The sequence below is a fragment of the Mobula hypostoma genome, chromosome 1, assembly GCF_963921235.1.
Source record: "Mobula hypostoma chromosome 1, sMobHyp1.1, whole genome shotgun sequence".
Taxonomy (NCBI): Eukaryota; Metazoa; Chordata; class Chondrichthyes; order Myliobatiformes; family Myliobatidae; genus Mobula; species Mobula hypostoma.
In genome coordinates, this window is record NC_086097.1 from 181,654,314 (window position 1) to 181,675,970 (window position 21,657).

At 43.8% G+C, this 21,657-nt stretch overlaps 2 protein-coding genes across 3 annotated transcripts in view; one reads left to right on the top strand and one right to left on the bottom strand.

Moving 5' to 3' along the window:
- Positions 1–13,914, top strand: part of LOC134353164 (nucleolar transcription factor 1-like) — a 125,724-nt gene extending 111,810 nt beyond the window's left edge. Inside the window, exon 21 of the mRNA XM_063061165.1 lies at positions 13,250–13,914. Coding sequence (XP_062917235.1) covers positions 13,250–13,288 — 39 coding nt within the window. The 3' untranslated portion in view covers positions 13,289–13,914. The remainder of the gene's footprint in view (positions 1–13,249) is intronic.
- The window catches only part of fastk (Fas-activated serine/threonine kinase), an 80,151-nt gene that overhangs the window by 17,336 nt on the left and 41,158 nt on the right, over positions 1–21,657 (bottom strand). For both annotated transcript variants that reach the window (XM_063061136.1, XM_063061126.1), the window contains exons 6-8: positions 17,801–17,960; positions 12,370–12,461; positions 834–1,551 (exon numbers count right to left, since the gene is read on the bottom strand). In XM_063061136.1, coding sequence (XP_062917206.1) covers positions 834–1,551; positions 12,370–12,461; positions 17,801–17,960 — 970 coding nt within the window. The remainder of the gene's footprint in view (positions 1–833; positions 1,552–12,369; positions 12,462–17,800; positions 17,961–21,657) is intronic.

A 21,657-nucleotide genomic window follows, 5' to 3' on the forward strand; every position in this document is an offset into this window, starting at 1 on the left:
GAACTAACAGCTCCCAGTTCCAGACTCCTGTCAGGGAAACAGCCTCTCTGCATTTATACTGTTGAGCCTCTAAGAACTTTGCATGACTCAGTGAAGTCACTCTAATTCTCTTGAACTCTCAATACTAAAACTCTAGCCTACAGTCACTCCTCATGGGACACCCTGCCATCACAGCCTTGTGAGTTTTCACTGAAGTCCTTCCACAGTATGTATCTCTCTTTTCAGCACCCACTCAGGTGAGGTCTAATCAGGGCCCCATGTATTTGTAGCAAGAAATCTTTACTCAGATCCTCTTGCAATAAAGAGTTAGATTTATTGAATAGAAAATCATAGGAAGAGGCCATCACAACCATTAGATGTGATGCTTCTTCCAAAAAGGCAGGGGGACTGGTAACTGTTTACAAAGTGAGATATTGCAATCAGTTTGTGAAAGTGAATTTGGAAGGAATGGTTCAGAATGGAAACACATATTACGATTACTTTCTTCAAAATGACAGACCTATAGAATTGTCTTCTTAATCTTCTCTGCCCCAAAGAACAACCACCCCAACCTGCTGCCCGTCCTGGAGCTGACTCTCCTCATCACAGTGAGTTCTCCTCTGCACCCTTCACAAAGCCTTGCCACTCTTCCAAATCCCAGATCTGTACAGGATACTGGAGCAGGGATCTGACCCGAGATTCATGATACTTACAGAAATATATTTGGTGTAGAACTTTAAGCCTCTTCTGATAAAAGTCCAGGACCCCATATGCCATTGTAACTGTTATGATATCTTTAAATGTTCAGTAAGAACAGCATTGTCACGCGGTTAGTACAGATCCCATGTATTTACCTGTTCACTTGATCGTTGTCCCGGCACCTCTCTTTGTCAGTCAGCAGTGGGCTGGAGAGTTGTAGGGATGGAGGCACTGGACTCACGAGCTCCCCCTGTACCACCCTGCTCTGGCTCTCAGGATAGTGGTGGCTGTCATAGAAACTTGGAGCAGACTGCTCTGCTCTGAAGAGATTGTGCTCTTGGCTCTGGGGAGCTGTCTCTGTGTCCTCATTCAGGATCTTTCCGATGGGGAACTGGAAGAGGGAACTGGAGTTCATGACAGGCGAGCAACCTGTGGTATTAGGCGCCTGGTTCAAGCAATCAGAAGGGCTGCTAAGTGTGGAACTCTCCTGACTCTCAAGCGACTGCTCCTTAGTCAGGCTGTTGTAGTAGTTTGAAGGTGAGTAGTAAGTGTACTCCATTGTGGAGCCTGTTAAGATGGAGGCTGCATCGGAAGATCCACCACTCCCTGGGGGCCGAGAGCGACTGAGAAAATCCACTTCAACTGCACAATCGCCATCTCTCTTCTCCTTGGGCGTCACATCATTGTGACAAAAAGGCGAGAACTTCTGGAAGTCAGAGGTCAGGGAGGAGATGTCGGGCTGAGTGTGGAGGACACTGGGCTTCTCGGTGCCTTTTGTACTTGGGATGGAGGGGCAGAGAGGAGTGCCAGCACTGGGAGTAGTCCCATTAATATGAAGGACAGTACCAGACTCATTTATCCACAGCAAGAAGTCTGCAATGAAACAAAAAGGAACAGATAATCGTATGTCCTTCAGTCAGGTGAAATAATATACTTACACATACACCTGACAAGTACAGGTTAAAACAGGGAGAAAAGGCTGAAATGTTTTAGCGAGCATATAACTTTTGTCCCCACGTACAAGGCTCTCCCTTGGGTCTATGCTAAGAAGTTACATTAACAGGTGCGCAGATGGAAGTTAAAGTTACAGGAAACAAGAGGATCTGCTGCTGGATTGAAAGTGCAGACACTGACAGATTCATTCTTGCCTAGGAAATGTATAATCTGGTAATCTGGGACACAAAGAAAATCACCACAAAACCTGCTGGATAGTTTGTTTTTTTTAAAAAAAGCAGCTGTTTCACTGATATTCTTCAGGGTAGAAAACCTCGCCTGGCTGCAAGAACATCAATGTGTTTACAACCTCTCATGACGGGCAATAACATGGGCCCTTGATGATGTCACCCAACAGTAAAATCACATCCTCAAATTCAGGATGTAGAATATAAAAACAGTACAGCTCAGGAACAGGCTATCCAGCCCACAATGTTGTGCCGAATCAAACATCCTTACTGCCTACAAAATATCTATATACTTCCATTTCCTGCATTACCCACATGCCTATCTAAGATCCTCTTGAATACCTCCAAGCGATAAAACTTACCCCACACATCTCCTTTGAACTTACCGTCCTCACATTAAAAGCATGCCCTGTGGTATTAAACATCCAGCCTTCAGGAAACAAGCTACTTTCTGGTACCAGAATCCATAATAAATTACAATAGATCACCGATGCCCCACAGAACTTAGTGTAGGAGTCCTGGAACACCTGCTCAGATGGATAGTGCAGGGGCAGATGAATGGTGGCCGTGAATTTGTCTCAAAGGTCTGGTTTAACCAGCTTTGTGGGACAGGAAATCACTCTTTCAGCACAATGGACTGAATGCTCAGCAGTTAGCACTGCAAGATAATCAAACCCCAAAATTGCAGCCCACATAACAGTGATGCACAGCTGGATGCACCCCTTTCAGACAGGATGGAAAACTAAAGCCCAGCTCTCTCTCTCCATCTTGTTTTACGGCGGTTGGCACCCAGCTTAATGGTGCGTGACCGCCACCTTCTGCTCTGGAGTGTGCGATAGCCGTACATTCTAAATCCCTTCACCCAATCACACACCCACACATACCCTAACCTACACTTTATCCTGCCACCTTTGGCCATCCTAGTACCCTATTCCTGTTTATCCGTCATATCCTATATAAAAAAAAACCCTGTACTCCTTAAGAAAGCTAAAAATACCCTAACCTGTGCTCTCTCATCCATGCCCAGCAATCCTTTTAATATGAATTCCTGCACCCCCAATTCCCTTAGATTAACTCTCATCATCTCTCTCTGTATCCCATACTTCCTGCAACTCAGAACCACATGTTCTACTGACTCCTCTTCCTGACATAGCTCACACAATCCTGTCTGGTGTTTCCCTATCATTTTCAATGTTTTGTTTAATGCACAGTGCCCCAGCCTTAACCTAGTCCACACAGTCTCCTCTCTCCTGTATCCACTACCTACCCTAGTACCTGCAACACTTTTTTGTATTTGATATAAATGCCTCCCTTTCCCCTCCCTGTCCCATCTTTCTTGCCACATTTGATTGATTTTTTTTCCCAGATTACGCACTTAACCTCTGCTTTACTGATACTAATGTGCATTTCTATATTTTCTTTAACGCCCTCTTTGCCAACTCATCCACCCTCTCATTCCCCTTCACCCCTACATGTGCTGGAACCCATAGAAATTTTACCTGACCTCCCTGATTTGCAATTCTTGTGACTAACTGAAGGACTTCATAAAGTACATCTTGCCGACTGTTTGAGTGAAAAGACCTTAAACTTGCTAGAACTGAGGGTGAATCTGAGCACATCAATGCTTTGACTTGTCTAGCTTTCTCTACCCATTGCAACGCAACCAACACTGCCAGCATCTCCACTGTATACACCCCTAACTTATTAGATGTTCTTCTGCTGATTCCAATTTCTTTTGCTGGTATAGCTACCCCAAACCCTGTCACTCCTGTTTCAGGTTCCTTAGCACCATCCGTATAAATCTGAGTATAATCACCATACTTTTCCATCATATGACAGTTAAATGCACTTACCAAATCAGTTTTATATTTTCCTTTCCTTTTTACCTCAAACAAATTCCAGTCTATGTCAGGCCATACAAGCTTCCATGGAGCTACAACCGGATAAACTACTGAAGGACTTATCCTTAGATCAAACACTCCACATTCTTTAGCAATATCATTCCCTACTCGACTAAAGTTACCCCTCTGAAACCTCCCATTTTCCCAGCACTCCTGCAACACTCCTTTAGCAGGGTGAGAATCTTTGTGCCCCTGCAAATTAGCCTAGTAGTTTGCCATCAATTGCATCCTTCTTAGTTCCAAAGGCATTACTCCCATTTCTACCTGTAGGGCTGACACTGGTGATGTTTTAAAAGCCCCAATGCACACTCTCAAAGCCTGAGCCTGAATCACATCCAGTTTCCCTGTAAGAGACCAAGCTGCTAATCCATATGCTATATTTCCATAGTCCAACACAGATCTTACTAAAGCCACATACATTCTCTTCAACACTGAACAACTTGCTCCCCATTCCCTACCAGTCAAACATCTCATCACACTTATTACTTCTTTACATTTCTCCTCAACTTTCCTGATATGGTCAGCCCATGTTAATTGTGAATCAAATATTACTCCCAGAAATTTAAATGATCCAACCCTTTCTAATTCAATCCTTTACATCCTTAACTTCTTCCCTACCTCAATTCTTTTCCTGGTGAAAAATACAGTTTTGAGTTTTTTCTACTGAAAATCTACATCCCCAATCATAACTCCACTCCACCGCTTCATCAATTGCTCCTTGTAGTCTCCTGATTACGTGCTCCATGTTCCTGCCTCTTTTCCACAAGGCCCCATCATCTGCAAACAGTGACCTACCTATATCCACTGGTACCTTTGTGAAGACATCACTGATCGTATGATGAAAAGTAACGGGCTAATCACACTACCTTGAGGTGTGCCATTTTCCACTATGTACTGTTCTGATAATTCTGATCCAATCCGAACTTGAATTTTTCTACCAAGCAAAAAATCTTTAATCCAATTAAAAACTCACCCACCAACCCCTATCTTGTGCAGTTTAATTAATAATCCTTCCTTCCACATCATATCATAGGCTTTTTCAATGTCAAAGAACACTGCCACTACTGACTCTCTATTTGCCTGGGCCTTCCTTATTTCAGTCTCTAACCTTATCACTGAGTCCATGGAATTCCTTCCCTTCCTAAAACCACTCTGATAACTTGCCAGCATTCCCCTCTTCTCATGCTCATACGATAACCTTTCTGTTATCATCCTTTCCATTATCTTACATATATTTGATGTTAATGCTATTGGTCTGTACCTGTTGGGTTTTGATGGATCCTTGCCAGGTTTCCTTATTGGAATTACTACCGCTTCTTTCCATACACTTGGTAATCTTCCCTCCTCCCACACTCTGTTATAAAAATGCAGCAACTTCAAGAGCACTCCTTCTCCTAGATTTTTTAGCATAACATAGCTTACCAGATCTTTTCCTGGGGAGGTTGGTCTCAATCTCTTTATTGCTCTCACCATTTCTGCCAACGTAAATGGATCATCAATTATATCATCTGTTTCTTTCCTCCTGTTTCACACACCTGGGTGTTGACTCATTGTTCTTTCCCTTCTCCCTTTTTCAGACAAATTTTCTGAACTGTGTATCCCTACAAATGACTTGGCCATGATCTCAGCCTTACCCCTACTGGAAACAGCTGTTTCCTCCTCAGATATCATTACTGGATATTCCCATTCCCCATACCTCTCCCACAGGTGTTGTTCTTCCTATTTTGTTGCAAAAACCCCTCCAACTTGCCCTTTTAGCTTGACGTATAGTTCTTCTCACCACTGCCTGTGCCTTCTTATATTGAACCAAATGCTGCATATTATGGGTTCTTCTAACTAGCCTGAATGCTCCATTTTACAGCCTGACGACATTCCTCTGTCCACCATGGTACCAGTTTTCTATTCATCCTATTTTTACTCCTGGGTATAGATCCTTCTGCTGCCATAATAATTGCTGAAGTCACTTAACTGTTTAATTCATCTATATTTCCAGAAATGTCAATCTTTGTCAATGCTTCTTCACTCAACTTCTGGAACTTACCCCAATCTGCTTTTCCAAACACCCACTTTGGGATTCCACCACCTGATCTTACTTCAACTCTTACACCCACTGAACATAAAACTGGGTAGTGATCACTGCCTACTGTCGCAGTCCAAACTCCCCAGTTACTAACGCCAGTCAAAGTATTAGACACTAAAGTAATATCTAACACTGACTTAATTCCTGTTATGTCTATCCTTGTTCCTCTACCATCATTCATACACACCAAATCCCTTTCTTCCATCAAATCTTCAATTACCTTTCCATTTGAATCTGTAATCGGATCCTCCCATATTGTGCTGTGAGCATTGAAATCTGCATACCACACTACTTTATGTCTGTTTAGTTCTTGTATCCTTAATAGGCTGTCCAAATCCAACCCTTTACATGGATTGTAGTAGTTAATTATAACCACTCCCTCCCCTCTCTCCCACACTTCCACCACTATGCATTCCTGATCATCTCCTTTTTCCAGTACCCTATATGGTATACCTTGCTTGACTAACATAGCACAACCCCCTCTTTCCCCTAGATTTCTATTTTCCTTATCATTGTATACCCATGTACCACAAAGTCTAAAGTTGGTTTCAACCAAGTTTCCTGAATACACACTACATCCAGTTTTACAACCATTTCTTTTATAAAGTGCTTGAATTCCTGGCTATTGGCCAGTAAGCTCCTTGCATTCCATTGCAAAAGAATCACCATAATTAGTATTAACCAACCCATGACACTTCCTGGCTTGACTGATTACTGAGGTTCTCCCTCACTTCTTCCCATGTCAGTCCTACTAACCCTAAATGGTTTACTGCTGCTTTGACCACCAGCTGAATGTTGTCACTTTTTGACTTTACCTCAGCCGTACTATTAATCACTCCTGCAATGAATGTTACTAGAGCCTTTTTGTCTGCATAATTCCTGCCCAGCTCTCTATTCAGCTGAATACCAGTGAGGCTTACAGCATACCCAGACAACTTCCTCCAGTATCCTGACTGTTATTTTTATTGGTCCCAACACTATTCCTTATCCTGGTGAACCTAACCATTTGCAACTTGACAGCACATCTACCTCAAGATGAATTTTTAAACAGGCATCGCCTACATCAAAAGGGTGGTCTGCTTCCAGCACTGGTAACAGGACTTTCCTCTGATCTTGTCTCAGCTCACCTGGAGATACTTGCTAACAGACTGACAAAGGTGTTGGCAAAGCCGGTACTTAACGTCTATCCCCATTTACCCTTGAGGCAGTGATAGTAAGAAAGGGTAGCAAACAGATTCTGTTGACCTTGCCAGTGACACACTCAACTTGTTAAAACAGAAGTTCCACTCCTGAAGTTCTGAGCTGTACCTTTGTTGATTCCAGACTCCATTCCAATCCCAATGCTCGTCTGCCCAGACTTTCACCTTTCACTTCCCAAAACAAAACTCATCCAAGTCCCTGCTGACTGGAATTTCAACTCGAATGGAGCTCGACTGGACTGTAACCTAGGAGGTCACTGAGGTTACAGAGGTTAATTATACAGAATTATACTTATACAGAAGTTAACTCAAGTTTTAATTTTAAGATTATTGTCAACTGTCCTGTATCTGAATAACAATAACACTAATGTGATACAAGGTGCTGAAAGATGCTGTCTGTATTTGGTTGGTGCTGTAATGGGCAGCAGGCAGAGAGTTCCTGCTTTGAGGGAACTCTGGAGGGATACTGGAGAGCCGAGGCTCCATCTTTAATCCATGCTGATAACCTCTTGTTCTGTTAGTCACTTGTGATGCTTTAGATGGACATGCTGTGCAATATAATAACTCGCACAATCTCTGTACAGCATTGGGACATCTGCTTCTAACTTCCTCAAACAAGTCACACTTCAAAGTGTATGCAAACAAGATGAAGGTGGAAGTTACTGGTCACCCAGGAAAGGCCCTGGCGAGGGAGTTAGAAGAGCTTGCTCTCCTCAACTTCGAAAAGCAACCTAATGTGTTCTACAGCCAATTCAATACCTCTGAAGTTTAGTCACTGTGGTAATATAGAAAACTGGCAGCCAACTTATACATGGCATGATCTCAGAAAATGACAGGTAACCTGATATTTCAGCCTGGCGCCATTGGAAGGATGAATTCTGGGAACATTGTCTATTCAGCTTTTCTACACTCTGCCAAGAAAAACTCCACATTTGCTGAGATGAGGCTTTGCCTCATCCTGCAGGCAAAGGCATTGGCACTGTCCTTCAGCACCATAAGACATGGAAACAGAATTAGGCCATCTGGCCCATTGAGTCTGCTCTGCTTGAGTCTCCATCATGGCTGATTTATTATCCCACTCAATCCCATTTTCCTGCCTTCTCCCCATAACCTCTGACATTCTGACTAATCAAAAAACTATCAACTTCCACCTTAAATACATTCAATGATTTGCCCTCCACTGCCACCTGTGGCAATGAATTCCACTGATTCACTACCCTCTAGCTAAAGAAATTCCTCCTCCTAATAGACATCCTTCTATTCTATGGCTGTGCCCTCTAGTTCTAGATTTACTCACTATAGGAAACATCCACCCCACATCCATTCAATCCAGGCCTTTCAATATTTGACAGGCTTCAATGAGCTCTCCCTCATTCTTCTAAAATACAGTGAGCACAGGCCGAGAGCCATCTAACACTCCTCATACCTTTCATTCCCACAAACATTCTCATGAGCTTCCTCTGACACTCTCCAATGCCAGCTCATCTTTTCCTGGATAAGGGGCCCAAAACTGCTCATAATACTCCCAAGTATTATACTCCAAATGCCTTGTAAAGCCTTAGCATTACACCTTTGCTCTTATATTCTAATCCTCTCCAAATGAATGCTTACGTTGCATTTCCTTCTTCACTACCGACTCAACCTGCAAGTTAATGTTTCGGGAATCCTGCACAAGGACTCCCAAATCCCTTTGCAGCTCTGATTTTTGAATTTTCTCCCTGCTTGGAAAATATTTTGTGCCTTTATTCCTTCTACCAACCTGCATGACCATATATTTCTCTACACTACATTCCATAATTCTTTGTCCATTTGCCCAGTTTAAGAACTTCGGCAGAGTCCCAGCTTCCCTAACACAACCTATCCCTCCACCTAACTTCATATCATATGCAAACTCGGCCATAAAGCCATCAATTCTTCATCCAAATTATTGTCAACTAATGTGAAAAGAAGCAGTCCCAACACTGACCCCTGCCTTCCTCCCTTCTTAGAGTGGAGTGACATTTACAATTTTCCAGTCTTCCAGACCATGCAGAAACTAGTGATTCTTGAAAGATCATTATCAATGTCTCCACAATCTCTTTAGCTACCTCTTTCACGATCCTATCTTCAGATCTTGCACATTCCCAAGCACATTCTCCGTAGTAATAGAAACTACATTCACTTCTGCCCGACATTCCTGAATTTCTCGTAACACACAAAAAATGCTGGTGGAATGCAGCAGGCCAGGCAGCATCTCAAGGGAGAGGTACAGTCGATGTTTCGGGCCAAGACCCTTCATCAGGACTAACTGAAAGAAGTAAGAGATTTGAAAGTAGGAGGGGGAGGGGGAGATCCGATATGATAGAAGAAGACAGGAGGGGAGGGGTGGATCTAAGAGCTGGAAAGTTGATTGGCAAAAGGGATACCAGACTGGAGAAGGGAGAGGATCATGCAACAGGAGGCCTGGGGAGTAAGAGAAGGGGGGGAGGGGAGCCCAGAGGGTGGAGAGCAGGCAAACAGTTATAGTGAGAGGGACAGAGGGATTAAAAAGAGAGAGAGAAAAAAATACATATTAAATAAATAAATAAGGTGTGTGTTTGTGTCTTCCACAGCTAAGACTAACCTAAAATACATATTAAGTTTGTCCGCCATTCCTTTGCCTCCCATCATTACCCCTCTGGAGTCATTTTCCATTCAGCTCTCTATATGTCCGGAAAAAAATGGTATCCCCTTTGATGTTATTTTTACTCTACTTATGGCTTTTTAGTTGCCTGCTACTGGTTTTTAAAAGCTTTCCAATCCTCTACCTTCCTATTAATTTTTGCTACATTATATGCCTCCCTTTTCCTTTTAAGCTGTCTTTGAATTGCACTGTCAGCCACAGTTGCCTCATCCTCCCTTTAAAATACTTCATCACTGGGATCCTGCACCCTCTGAATTGCCCCAAAACTCTAGCCATTGCTGTTCTGGCGTCATCCCCGCTAGTGTCCCCTTCCAGTCAACTTTAGCCAACTCCTCTCTCATGCCTCTATAATTCTCTTTACTTCCCTTTAATGACTTTATACCAGACTTTACCTTCTCCCTCTCAAACTGCAGGGTGTATTCTATCATATTATGATCATTTCTTCCAAAGGGTTCCTTTGCCTTGAGCTCCTGTATTAAATCAGGTTCATTTCACAACACCCAATCCAGAATTGCCTTTCCCCTAACAGACCTAAACACAAATTGCTCTAAAAAGCAATTTCATGGGCATTCGATAAATCCCCTCTTTTGGGATCCAGCACCAACCTGATTTTCCCAATCTACATGCATATTGAAATCCCTCATCATTATCTAACATTGCCCTTTTTACATGCCTTTTCTATCTCCCATTGTAATTTGTAGCCCACATCCTGGTTTTAAGTTTGGAGACCTGTACATAACCAAGAAAGCCAATGAACAACCTCCACTGACCTGCCTACCCTTGTGACCATTCTTTGATCTTCCTGTAGCCACAACTCAGTGATGCCCATAACATCGTACTGGCCAATCTCTAACTGCGCTACAAGATCACCTATCTTATTCCGTATACTGTGTACATTCAATTAACATCTTCAGTTCTGTATTCACCCTTTTCAATTTTGCCCCCATGTTACACTTCACTCATCCCAATAACTAATTTACTCTATCATCTGCCTGCCTTTCCTCAGTCTCACAACACAATGCATCTACTTGTATACCAACTGCTCCATCCTCAGCCCTATCATTCCTGTACCCACTCCCCTGCCAAATAAGTTCAAAACTTCGCAAACCTGCCCACATGGATATTGGACCCTCTCAGGTTCAGGTGTAACCTATCCTTTGTACAGGTCATACCCTTCCAGAAGAGATCCTAACGATCTGGAAATCTGAAACTCTGCCACTGCACCAATTCTTCAGTCAGGCATTCATCAGCCAAATCATCCAATTCTTACCCTTACTGGCATGTGGCACAGGGAGCAATCCAGAAATTACTACCATGGAGGTCCCGCTTTTCAGCTTCCTAACTCCCCGTATTCCCTCTTCAAATCTCCTCCCTTTTTCTACCTATGTAGTTGATACAATATGTACCATGACTTCTGGCTACTCATCTTCCCTGTCGAGAAAGTTGTGCACCTGATACGAGACATCCCTGACCCCTGGGAGGCAAAATACTACTTGTGTTTTTTTTACCAAGTCCACAGAATCTCCTATTTGCTTGTCTAACTGTGGAATTCGTTGTTACTACTGCAGCCCTCTTCCCTCCCCTTCTTTTCTGAGCCACAAAGCCATACTAAGTACCAGAGACCTGCTCGCTTCAGCTTCTCTGTAGCAGGTCATCTCCCCAACAGTAGCTATTATTAAGGAGAATAACTGCAGGGGTACTCAGCACTGACTGCCCATTTCCTTTCCCTCTCCTGACAGTCACCCAGTTACCTTGCCTCTTGCAGCCTAGGGATGACTACTTCCCTGAAGCTCCTAACTATTACCTCCTCATTCTTCCATATGAGCTGAAGATCATTGAGCTGCAGTTTCAGTTCCTTAACACAATCCCTGAGGAGCTGCAGTTTAATACATCTCATGCAGAAGCAGTTATCAGGGAGACTCCCCAGAGTTCAAACATCTTACACAAAGAACTTATCACCAACTCTGCACCCATTCTTAGCGTACTAGCTATCTAGTAATAGACAAAGAAAGAGGTGGAAAAAATCTTACTAGAAACTTACTTAGAACCTCAACCTGTGCTTGCTTAAGCCTGCTTTTGCCAAAGTCTCCCACTCCAACAATACCCACACTGATTACACCTCCCTTTTTTATTGTTTCAAATAAAACTCACTCCCAACTACTTATTCTTTTCAAATGACTCCCGCCTTGTAACGATGTCTATTTCTCTCTCTCACTGCTTCAAATTATGACTCATCACAACATTTTGTTCGCAAGCCCCTGAACACCAGACAGTCTAGTGCTCCCTCAGTAATGTCCCTCCAACAGTGTGCTGCTAACCAACAGACCATGCAGTGTTTCTTCAGGACTGTCCTGGTTTGTTAGAGCTTTTTGGCTTCCCCAGAACTATATTTTGACACTGCAACACCCCCAAAGTATTTCACTTATGCATTGGCGTTAGTGATTGGCTCTAGAATTGGTCTCTAGAATTACACTTGAACCCTCAGCTTTTGTCTTGGAGCTGACTGCAGGCTGATGCCAGATGTCCCTGTCACCATTAACTCCTGAAGACAGAACTGTTGCACTCTACATTGGAGCAGCAGAGGTGACGTGCTCTTTAAAGTCTGCTACTGTACCTGTGCTTATAAAATAGCAGAGCAGCACAATAGAGGACAGAATAGTGTTATTACCTGTATAATATCCTGGGGGAAGAACCTCATCCTGTTTGTAACATTGATCACCAAGCAGCTGCCTCAAAGCTTCTGCCACCAGGCCTTTGTAACTGGCAACAGATAAAAGAGGGCGGTATCTCAAATAACAGGAAGGAACTGAAAACCCCTGGCAGTAATCATTGCAGCTTCAACAAGAAAGACCCCAACGACAGAAATAATAAATAAACAAATATGTCCGTTGAGACAGAGAGGGAGATGCGATGAGGGGAGACCCAGGTCTTTGAGAAGCTGGAACATGCATTGACAGGATTCAAGAGCCTGAACTCTAGCAAGCTAAATGCTTGGTCACCAACATAACTAAAAACAGAAGGGGCATTCACTAACAGTGGAAAGGAGTTTTAGGTCATTGTACAATGGCAGGATGTGATAGAGAAACAAACTGAAATCAGAAGGAAACATCTTTGGGGAAAGTGTAGTGAGTGAGTTCAACACTTTCACAGAATAGGCACCAGACAAAAGACTTCATGAATCCACTATGAATCAATTACACAAACTGACAGCACAGGCAACACTGTGATACAACAGCTTCAGACACCCAGGTTTGATCCTGATCTCTAGTACTCTCTGTGTGGAGATTGCACACTCTCCCTGTGACTGTCTAGGTTTTCCCTTGGTTCTAGTTTTGTCCCACATCCCAAAGACCCCTAACAAGTCTACTTGGGGGCTTGTTAATAGGTTTCTGCAAACTGCCCCTTAGTGTAAGTGGATGGCAGAATTAGACTGTTGAATGGAGAGACAGGAGCGAAGCCCAGATGGCACTAAATGGCGACTCCTTTGCTTGCATCTTCAGAAACAGTCTATTTATAATCTTCGATATCTCTTTTTACCCTTTTTTAAGGCTTTTTTGAAGACCTCGACCTGGAGTTACACTCTGTGACTTCAGTTCTTTACAGGAATGGGAGCCGTTCTCAGGGCCTCAAGACCGGTCACTTTTTGATATCCCAAGGACGCGGGCTGGCAGGTGAGCGCACCTTCAGTGTTCCGGACTTTCATGGCTTTGAAGACCATGACTGAAGCTTTGCGGGAGAACACGGAACATCGGGAGCAGTGGGTTGGCTGCTGAGGGTTGTGTGTCCGAAGGGCTGTACCTTTATGGTGCTGACACTCTGGGTGCAGAGCTTAGAAAAAGTGACGCAACAGACTTTTAACATCGTAGATCAGTGAGCTGCTCGTTATGTCTCCCCTCTCGCTGTGAAACAGGGACACCTCTTTTCCCTTATTAGGGAGAGGGAGAGCCTGTGGTATGTCGAATTACCGGACAAACGAGTAGTTTTTGGGATACTGCAAGTATGTGCCTTCACTGATGTTTTGCTGCACGCTTGAGTGTTCGGTGGAGGGCACTGATGCTTTTTTGCTGGTGGGGGTGGGGTTGTTGCCTTGCTGCTGCCTGTGCGTGGGATGAGCTGGGGGGGGGGGTGGAGTCTTTGGGATTCTAGCATTTTACCTGTCATTCATTCTTTGGGGCACTCATCTGTTTTCGTGTATGTTTGCAAGAAAAAAGATTTCAGGGTGTATATCATATACATTTCTCTGACATTAAATGTACCTATTGAAACCTAGTTTGAAGTGCTCTGGACCTCATAATCTACCTCATTAGAATCTTGCACCTCAATTACAGTTCTGCCTGAACTGTACTTTCTCATACTTTACTCTCTATGCTGTTATTGCTTTGCTTCAATGTACTGTTGTAATGAAATGATTTGTATATACAATATGCAAGACAGTTTTTCACTATACCTTGATACATGTGACAATAGCAACCAATTTATTGAGGGTGAATTGATGCCATGGGGGAAAGAGGATAGGTTTCAGGGAAATAAAGGAGAGGAGTGGGATTCATAAGTGCGATCTGAGAGCAGCACAGATGTGAAGGGCCGAATGCCTGCCTTCTGTGTCCTAAGATTACATGAAATATGAGTAGAGTCTTGGACAATTGGAACTTAAAGTTAATCTGATCAATCAACACACATAAAAGTTGCTGGTGAACGCAGCAGGCCAGGCAGCATCTGTAGGAAGAGGTGCAGTCGACGTTTCAGGTCGAGACCCTTCGTCAGGACTAACTGAAGGAAGAGTGAGTAAGGGATTTGAAAGTTGGAGGGGGAGGGGGAGATCCAAAATGATAGGAGAAGACAGGAGGGGGAGGGATGGAGCCAAGAGCTGGACAGGTGATAGGTAAAAGGGATACGAGAGGATCATGGGACAGGAGGTCTGGGAAGAAAGACAAGGAGTGGGGGGGGGGACCCAGAGGATGGGTAAGGGGTATATTCAGAGGAACAGAGGGAGAAAAAGGAGAATGAGAGAAAGAATTTGTGTATAAAAATAAGTAACAGATGGGGTACGAGGGGGAGGTGGGGCCTTAGCGGAAGTTAGAGAAGTCGATGTTCATGCCATCAGGTTGGAGGCTACCCAGACGGAATATAAGGTGTTGTTCCTCCAACCTGAGTGTGGCTTCATCTTTACAGTAGAGGAGGCCGTGGATAGACATGTCAGCATGGGAATGGGATGTGGAATTAAAATGTGTGGCCACTGGGAGATCCTGCTTTCTCTGGTGGACACAGCGTAGATGTTCAGCAAAGCGGTCTCCCAGTCTGCGTCGGGTCTCACCAATATATAAAAGGCCACATCGGGAGCACTGGACGCAGTATATCACCCCAGTCGACTCACAGGTGAAGTGTTGCCTCACCTGGAAGGACTGTTTGGGGCCCTTAATGGTGGTAAGGGAGGAAGTGTAAGGGCATGTGTAGCACTTGTTCCGCTTACACGGATAAGTGCCAGGAGGGAGATCAGTGGGGAGGGATGGGGGGGACGAATGGACAAGGGAGTTGTGTAGGGAGCGATCCCTGCGGAAAGCAGAGAGGGGGTGAGGGAAAGATGTGCTTAGTGGTGGGATCCCGTTGGAGGTGGCGGAAGTTACGGAGAATAATATGTTGGACCCGGAGGCTGGTGGGGTGGTAGGTGAGGACCAGGGGAACCCTATTCCTAGTGGGGTGGCGGGAGGATGGAATGAGAGCAGATGTACGTGAAATGGGAGAGATGCGTTTAAGAGCAGAGTTGATAGTGGAGGAATGGAAGCCCCTTTCTTTAAAAAAGGAAGACATCTCCCTCGTCCTAGAATGAAAAGCCTCATCCTGAGAGCAGATGCGGCGGAGACGGAGGAATTGCGAGAAGGGGATGGCGTTTTTGCAAGAGGCAGGGTGAGAAGAGGAATAGTCCAGATAGCTGTGAGTCTGATCTGATCAATGTCAGCTCTGAACCACACATAATCTCTGGGAACCAAGAGAATGATCAGTGAAGTAGCCATTAAAAATCAGTAGCTTCTGCTATTAACAGACATGGTGAAGAAGCCTCAATGGCTGTGGAACAACGTTGCAGCAACATTTGCACAGTGATCAGCCAAATCAGGCTCAGCAATTGCAACATACCATCTTTCTCAGGAGAGACCTACTATGTGGTGGTTGCGAATAAGTTCCTCAAAACCTTAATTACTGTCAGGTTCATCAATAAACATTCAGGCTGCCATCCGTCCTTGGAGATTAAAGCTTCATAACATCCCAGCTGGCATGGAGATATTGAATTGAAATAAATTATTGACAAATGTACTGAGATACAGTGAAAAGCTTGCCTTGCATACTGTTCAAGCAGATCAAATCATTACACAGTGCATTGGGGTAGAACCAGGTAGAACAATAACAATGCAGAATAAAATTTAACAGCTAGTGAAAGGTGCAGAGCAGGTAAACAATAAGGTGGGAGATCATAACCAGGTAGATTGTAAAGTCAATGGTCCAGCTTATTGTACCAGGGAAACATTTAGTGGTCTTATTAGAGTGGGGTACAAGCTGTCTTTGAGTCTAGTGGTAGGTGCTTTCAGGTATTTTTACTTCTGCCCAGTGGGAGAGAATGTCCACCATATTTAAGTATGCTGGATGCTTTAGTGTCACAGGTAGAGAAGTTACTATACCAAGCTGTTATGTATCCATATTTATTTTATTCAGCGTGGAACAGGTCCTTCGGCCCTTCAAGCCATACTGCTCAGCAATCCACCGACTTAACCCTAACCTAATCACAGGACAATTTACAATGATCAGTTAACCTACTAATCTATGTGTCTTTGGATTGAGAGAGAAAAGCAAAGGACCCAGAGGAAACCACGTGCTCATGGAAAGGAATGTACAAATTTGCTTACAGAGGATGCTGGAATTGTACTCCGAACTCTACTGTGGTGCCCTGGTAGAAAGCATAGAGGATGCTTCCTATAGTGCATAGATGAAAATTGGTAAGAACAATGGAGATGTGCCAATTCCTTGAGCCTCCTGAGGAAGTTGAGATGTAAGTGAGTTTTCTTGGCTATGTTGTCTATGTAGTAGGATCAGGACATGTTATTGGTGATGTTTTCACTCCAAAGAACTTTGAAACGTTCACTCCTAGGAACTTAGAAGCTTTCAACACTTTCAACCTCAGCACCATTGACACAGTCTGGAGTACGTGCACCATGGCCTTTCCTGAAGTCAGTGACCATCTGTTTTGTTTTGCTGACATTAAGGGAAAGGCAGTTGTCATGAGACCCTTTGACAAGCTTTCTATCTCCCTTCCAGTACTGCAGCTCATCATTATGAGATGTGGCCCATGACGGTGATGTCAACCCCAAACTTTTAGATCAAGGTAGAGCAGAAACTGTTAATTAGAAATCACAGAAAATTTACCCTACCATAAACTGCCATTCAGCCTTTGCTGTCTGTGCTTATCAATCAACACAACTTGATCTCAAGTGGCCCAAGGCAAAGTAAATGTAAACTAGCTCTTCATGGCTGGTTTATTGGGAAAGGAGGTGGGCATGGGGGGAGGGAAGAAAGTGAATAACAAATCTACCTGGGCCTGTTTCCAATTAACCACCAGCCAGTTTGCAGGGTAACCAGAATGGGACAAGGAACAGGCAGGAAGAAGATAAAGAGAAAAAGGTATCAGAATCAGGTTTATAATCACTGTGAATTCCTTGAGCCTCCTGAAGTAAGGTGAAGTATGTTGTTTTAAGCCAGCAGTATATGAAAGGACATAGCATTACGAGAGATTACGAAACAAATAGTGCCACAAGAAAAGGAATAATTAAGTAGAGTTCACAAGTTCATGAACTGTTCAAAAATCGGATGTTTCTAAATTGTTGAATGTGGGGATAGAGGCACCTTGTACATGGGTACCACCTCCTTGATGGTTGTAATAAAAGGCCATGTCCTGGATGGTGAGGGTCCTTATGGATGAATGTTGATATGTTGATTTTGTGGAGCACATGAGGGGCGGGGGTGGCGAGGGAAGAGAAATGAGACAGGTGAGGCAGGAGGAGACATCAGTGCCAGGACACGGTGGGGTGGAGCACAATCAAAGTATCACTTACCTGTACTTCCTGTTGACCTCATCTGCAGTCAGCACCCGGTCAAACATCATAACCTTGTACCTGTCTTCCAATCGTGGACCCTTATAGTCACGGTACTCCAGCTCAATGGCAGCATCCAGCAGGGATAAGTACCGGCGCACTATCAATCCGTATGGACTATCTGAAAAGTAAATAGCAACAGGCAAAACAGAAGAGAATGGGTTATGCAGAATGACACACTTGTACCTTGGAGTGAGAAGGGAGAGTTACTTCGGACGGGATTATGTAGAGCTCGGAGCTCCAGAGAAGACTTCTCACAAGGTTGTAAAAGACAGTGGTGAGGTTGCTTTTGGAGTACTATGTTCAGTTATGCTCATCATGTTCAAGGGAAGATGCCATTGAGCTAGAAAGACCACAGAGGAAATTGATAAAAATATTGCTAGGACTTGAGGAACTGAGTTATAGAAAGAGGTTGAGAAGAATAGGACTTCTTTAACAAGAATGTAGGAGAATGAGAGGTGATGTTATAGAGCTATATCAAATCATGAGGGGCATAGAGAATTCAAAGTTCAAAGTAAATTTATTATCAAAGAACATTTAGGTCACCATATACTACCCTGAGATTTATTTTCTTGAGGCATTCACAGTAGATACAAAGAAACACCATAGAATCAATAAAAAACTACACACAGTATAAGGACGGTTAAACAACCAACATGTAAAATACAACAAATTGTGTAATTACAAAAGGAAAGCAAAATAATAATAATAATAAATAGATAAGTAATAAGTAATATCAAGAACATGAGTTAGAGAGTCCTTGAAAGTGAGTCCATAGGTTGTGGAATCAGTTCAGTTGTATCCACTACTTCTTGCAAGCTTTTTCAATTCAAGGACATTAGTGTTTCCATCTCAGACCATGATGTACAGACCAGTCAGTATACTCTCCAATGTGCATCTACAGAAGCTTGTCAAAGTTTTAGATAACATGCCAAAATCTTTGCAAACTTCCAAGTAGAGGTGCTACTGTGCCTTCTTTGTAAAGCCTTTCTGTGACCTTCTTTCTGTGCTGGACTGAGGACAGATCCTCTGAAATGATAACACAAAGGAATTCAAAGTTTCTGACCCTCTCTCTACACCTCTGATCCTACGATGAGCAGTGGCTCGTGGGCCTCCAGCTTCCTCCTCCTGAAGTTAATAATCATCTCTTTGGGTTGAGTGAGAGGTTGTTGCTGTGGCATCATTCAGCAACATTTGCAATCTTATGTGCTGATTCATCTGCACCTTCAATGCAGCTAACACACTGTGGTGTCTTCAGCAAACTTAAGTATGGCATTTGGCCTGCATGTAGCTTCACAGTCATAAGTACAAAGTGAGTAGGAAAAGGGAACTAAAACACAGCCTTGTGGTACATCTGTGCTGATGGAGATGTTGTTGTCAATCCAAACTGACTGGAGTCTGCAAGTGACAAAATCAAGGATCCAGTTGCGCAAGGAGATATTGATGCCCAGGTTTTGGAGCTTATTGATTAGTTTTGAACAGATGATAGTGTTGAATGCAAAGCAAGTAGTCAATGAAGAGCATCCTTATGTATCGACCTTCATTGTCCGTCCAGATGTAGCAGGGCTGAGTGAAGAGCCAATGACATGGCACCTACTGTTGACCTGTTGTGACGGGAGGCGAATTGGAGCGTATCCAAGTTACTGTTCAGGTTGGAGTCAACGTTTCATCACTAACCCCTCAGAGCTTTTCATTACAGTGGATTTAAGTACTACAGGACAATAGTCATTGAGGTAGGTTACCACACAATATAAGGAGCAGGAGCTGGATAACCTGCGGATCATTCGGGAGAATGAGGAGATTATAGATCGTAGCTACAGGGAAGTAGTTACGCCAAAGGAGCAGAGGACAGGAAATTGGGTCACTGTCAGACGAGTGAAGAGGAAAGGGCAGGCAGAGCAGGGTTCCCCTGTGGCCATTCCCCTCAACAACAAGTATACCGCATTGGATACTGTTGGGGGGGGGATGACTTACCTGGGACTAGCTGCAGTAGCCGGATCTCTGGCACTGAGTCTGGCTCTGCAGTGCAGAAGGGAGGGGGGAAAAAGAGGAGAGCGGTAGTGATAGGGGACTCGATAATCAGAGGTGCAGATATAAGGTTCTGTGGTCGTGACAGAGAATCCAGGATGGTTTGTTGCCTCCCAGGTGCCAGGGTCAAGGATGTCTCTGATCGATTGCATGACATTCTGAAGTGGGAGGGTGACCAGCCAGATGTCGTGGTGCACATCGGTACCAATGACATAGCAAGGAAGAGTGAAGAGGTCCTGGACAGTGAGTATAGAGAGCTTGGTAGGAAGTTGAAAAGCAGGACCTTGAGGGTGGTAATCTCAGGATTGCTACCTGTGCTAGGTGCCAGTGAGGGTAGGAATAGGATGCTCTGGAGGAGCAACAAGTGGCTGAGGAACTGGTGTAGGGGGCAGGGTTTCAGATTTCAGGATCATTGGGACCTCTTCTGGGGCAGGTGGGACCTGTACAAGAGAGACGGGTTACACTTGAACCACAGGGGGACCAATATCCTTTCAGGGAGGTTTGTTAGTGCTATTGGGGAGGCTTTAAACTAGATTTGCAGGGGGATGGGGACCAGAGTGCCAGAGCTGACAGTGTGGCTGGGGTGAAAATAAATGATGTTGAAAGTTTAAGCAAATCCGCTGATAGAAAGGTTGTGAGTGGTGGTAAAAATCTTCTGAGGTGTATATATTTCAATGCTAGGAGTATTGCGGGGAAGGCGGATGAGCTGAGGGCGTGGATTGACACGTGGAATTATGATGTTGTAGCAATTAGTGAAACTTGGCTACAGGAGGGGCAGGACTGGCAGCTTAATATTCCAGGGTTCCGATGTTTCAGATGTGATCGAGGCAGAGGAATGAAAGGTGGGGGAGTAGCATTGCTTGTTAGGGAAAATATTACAGCAGTGCTCAGGCAGGACAGATTAGAGGGCTTGTCTACTGAGTCCTTATGGGTGGAGCTGAGAAACAGGAAAGGTATAGCCACATTAGTGGGATTGTATTACAGACCACCCAATAGTCAACGAGCATTGGAAGAGCAAATCTGCAGAGAGATAGCAGGCAACTGCAGGAAACATAAAGTTGTGGTGGTAGGGGATTTTAATTTTTCATACATTGATTGGGACTCCCAGACTGTTAGGGGTCTAGATGGTTTAGAGTTTGTAAAATGTGTTCAGGAAAGTTTTCTAAATCAGTATATACAGGGACCAACTAGAGGGGATGCAATATTGGATCTCCTGTTAGGAAACGAATTAGGGCAAGTGACAGAAGTCTGTGTAGGGGAGCACTTTGGTTCCAGTGATCATAACACCATTAGTTTCAATTTGATCATGGACAAGGATCGATCTGGTCCTAGGGTTGAGGTTCTGAACTGGAAGGCGGCCAAATTTGAAGAAATGAGAAAGGATCTAAAAAGCGTGGATTGGGACAGGTTGTTCTCTGGCAGAGATGTGATTGGTAGGTGGGAAGCCTTCAAAGGGGAAATTTTGAGAGTGCAGAGTTTGTATGTTCCTGTCAGGATTAAAGGCAAATTGAATAGGAATAAGGAGCCTTGGTTCTCAAGGGATATTGCAACTCTGATAAAGAAGAAAAGGGAGTTGTATGAAATGTATAGGAAACAGGGGGTAAATCAGGTGCTTGAGGAGTATAAGAAGTGCAAGAAAATACTTAAGAAAGAAATCAGGAGGGCAAAAAGAAGACATGAGGTTGCCTTGGCAGTCAAAATGAAGGATAATCCAAAGAGCTTTTACAAGTATATTAAGAGCAAAAGGATTGTAAGGGATAAAATTGGTCCTCTTGAAGATCAAGAGTGGT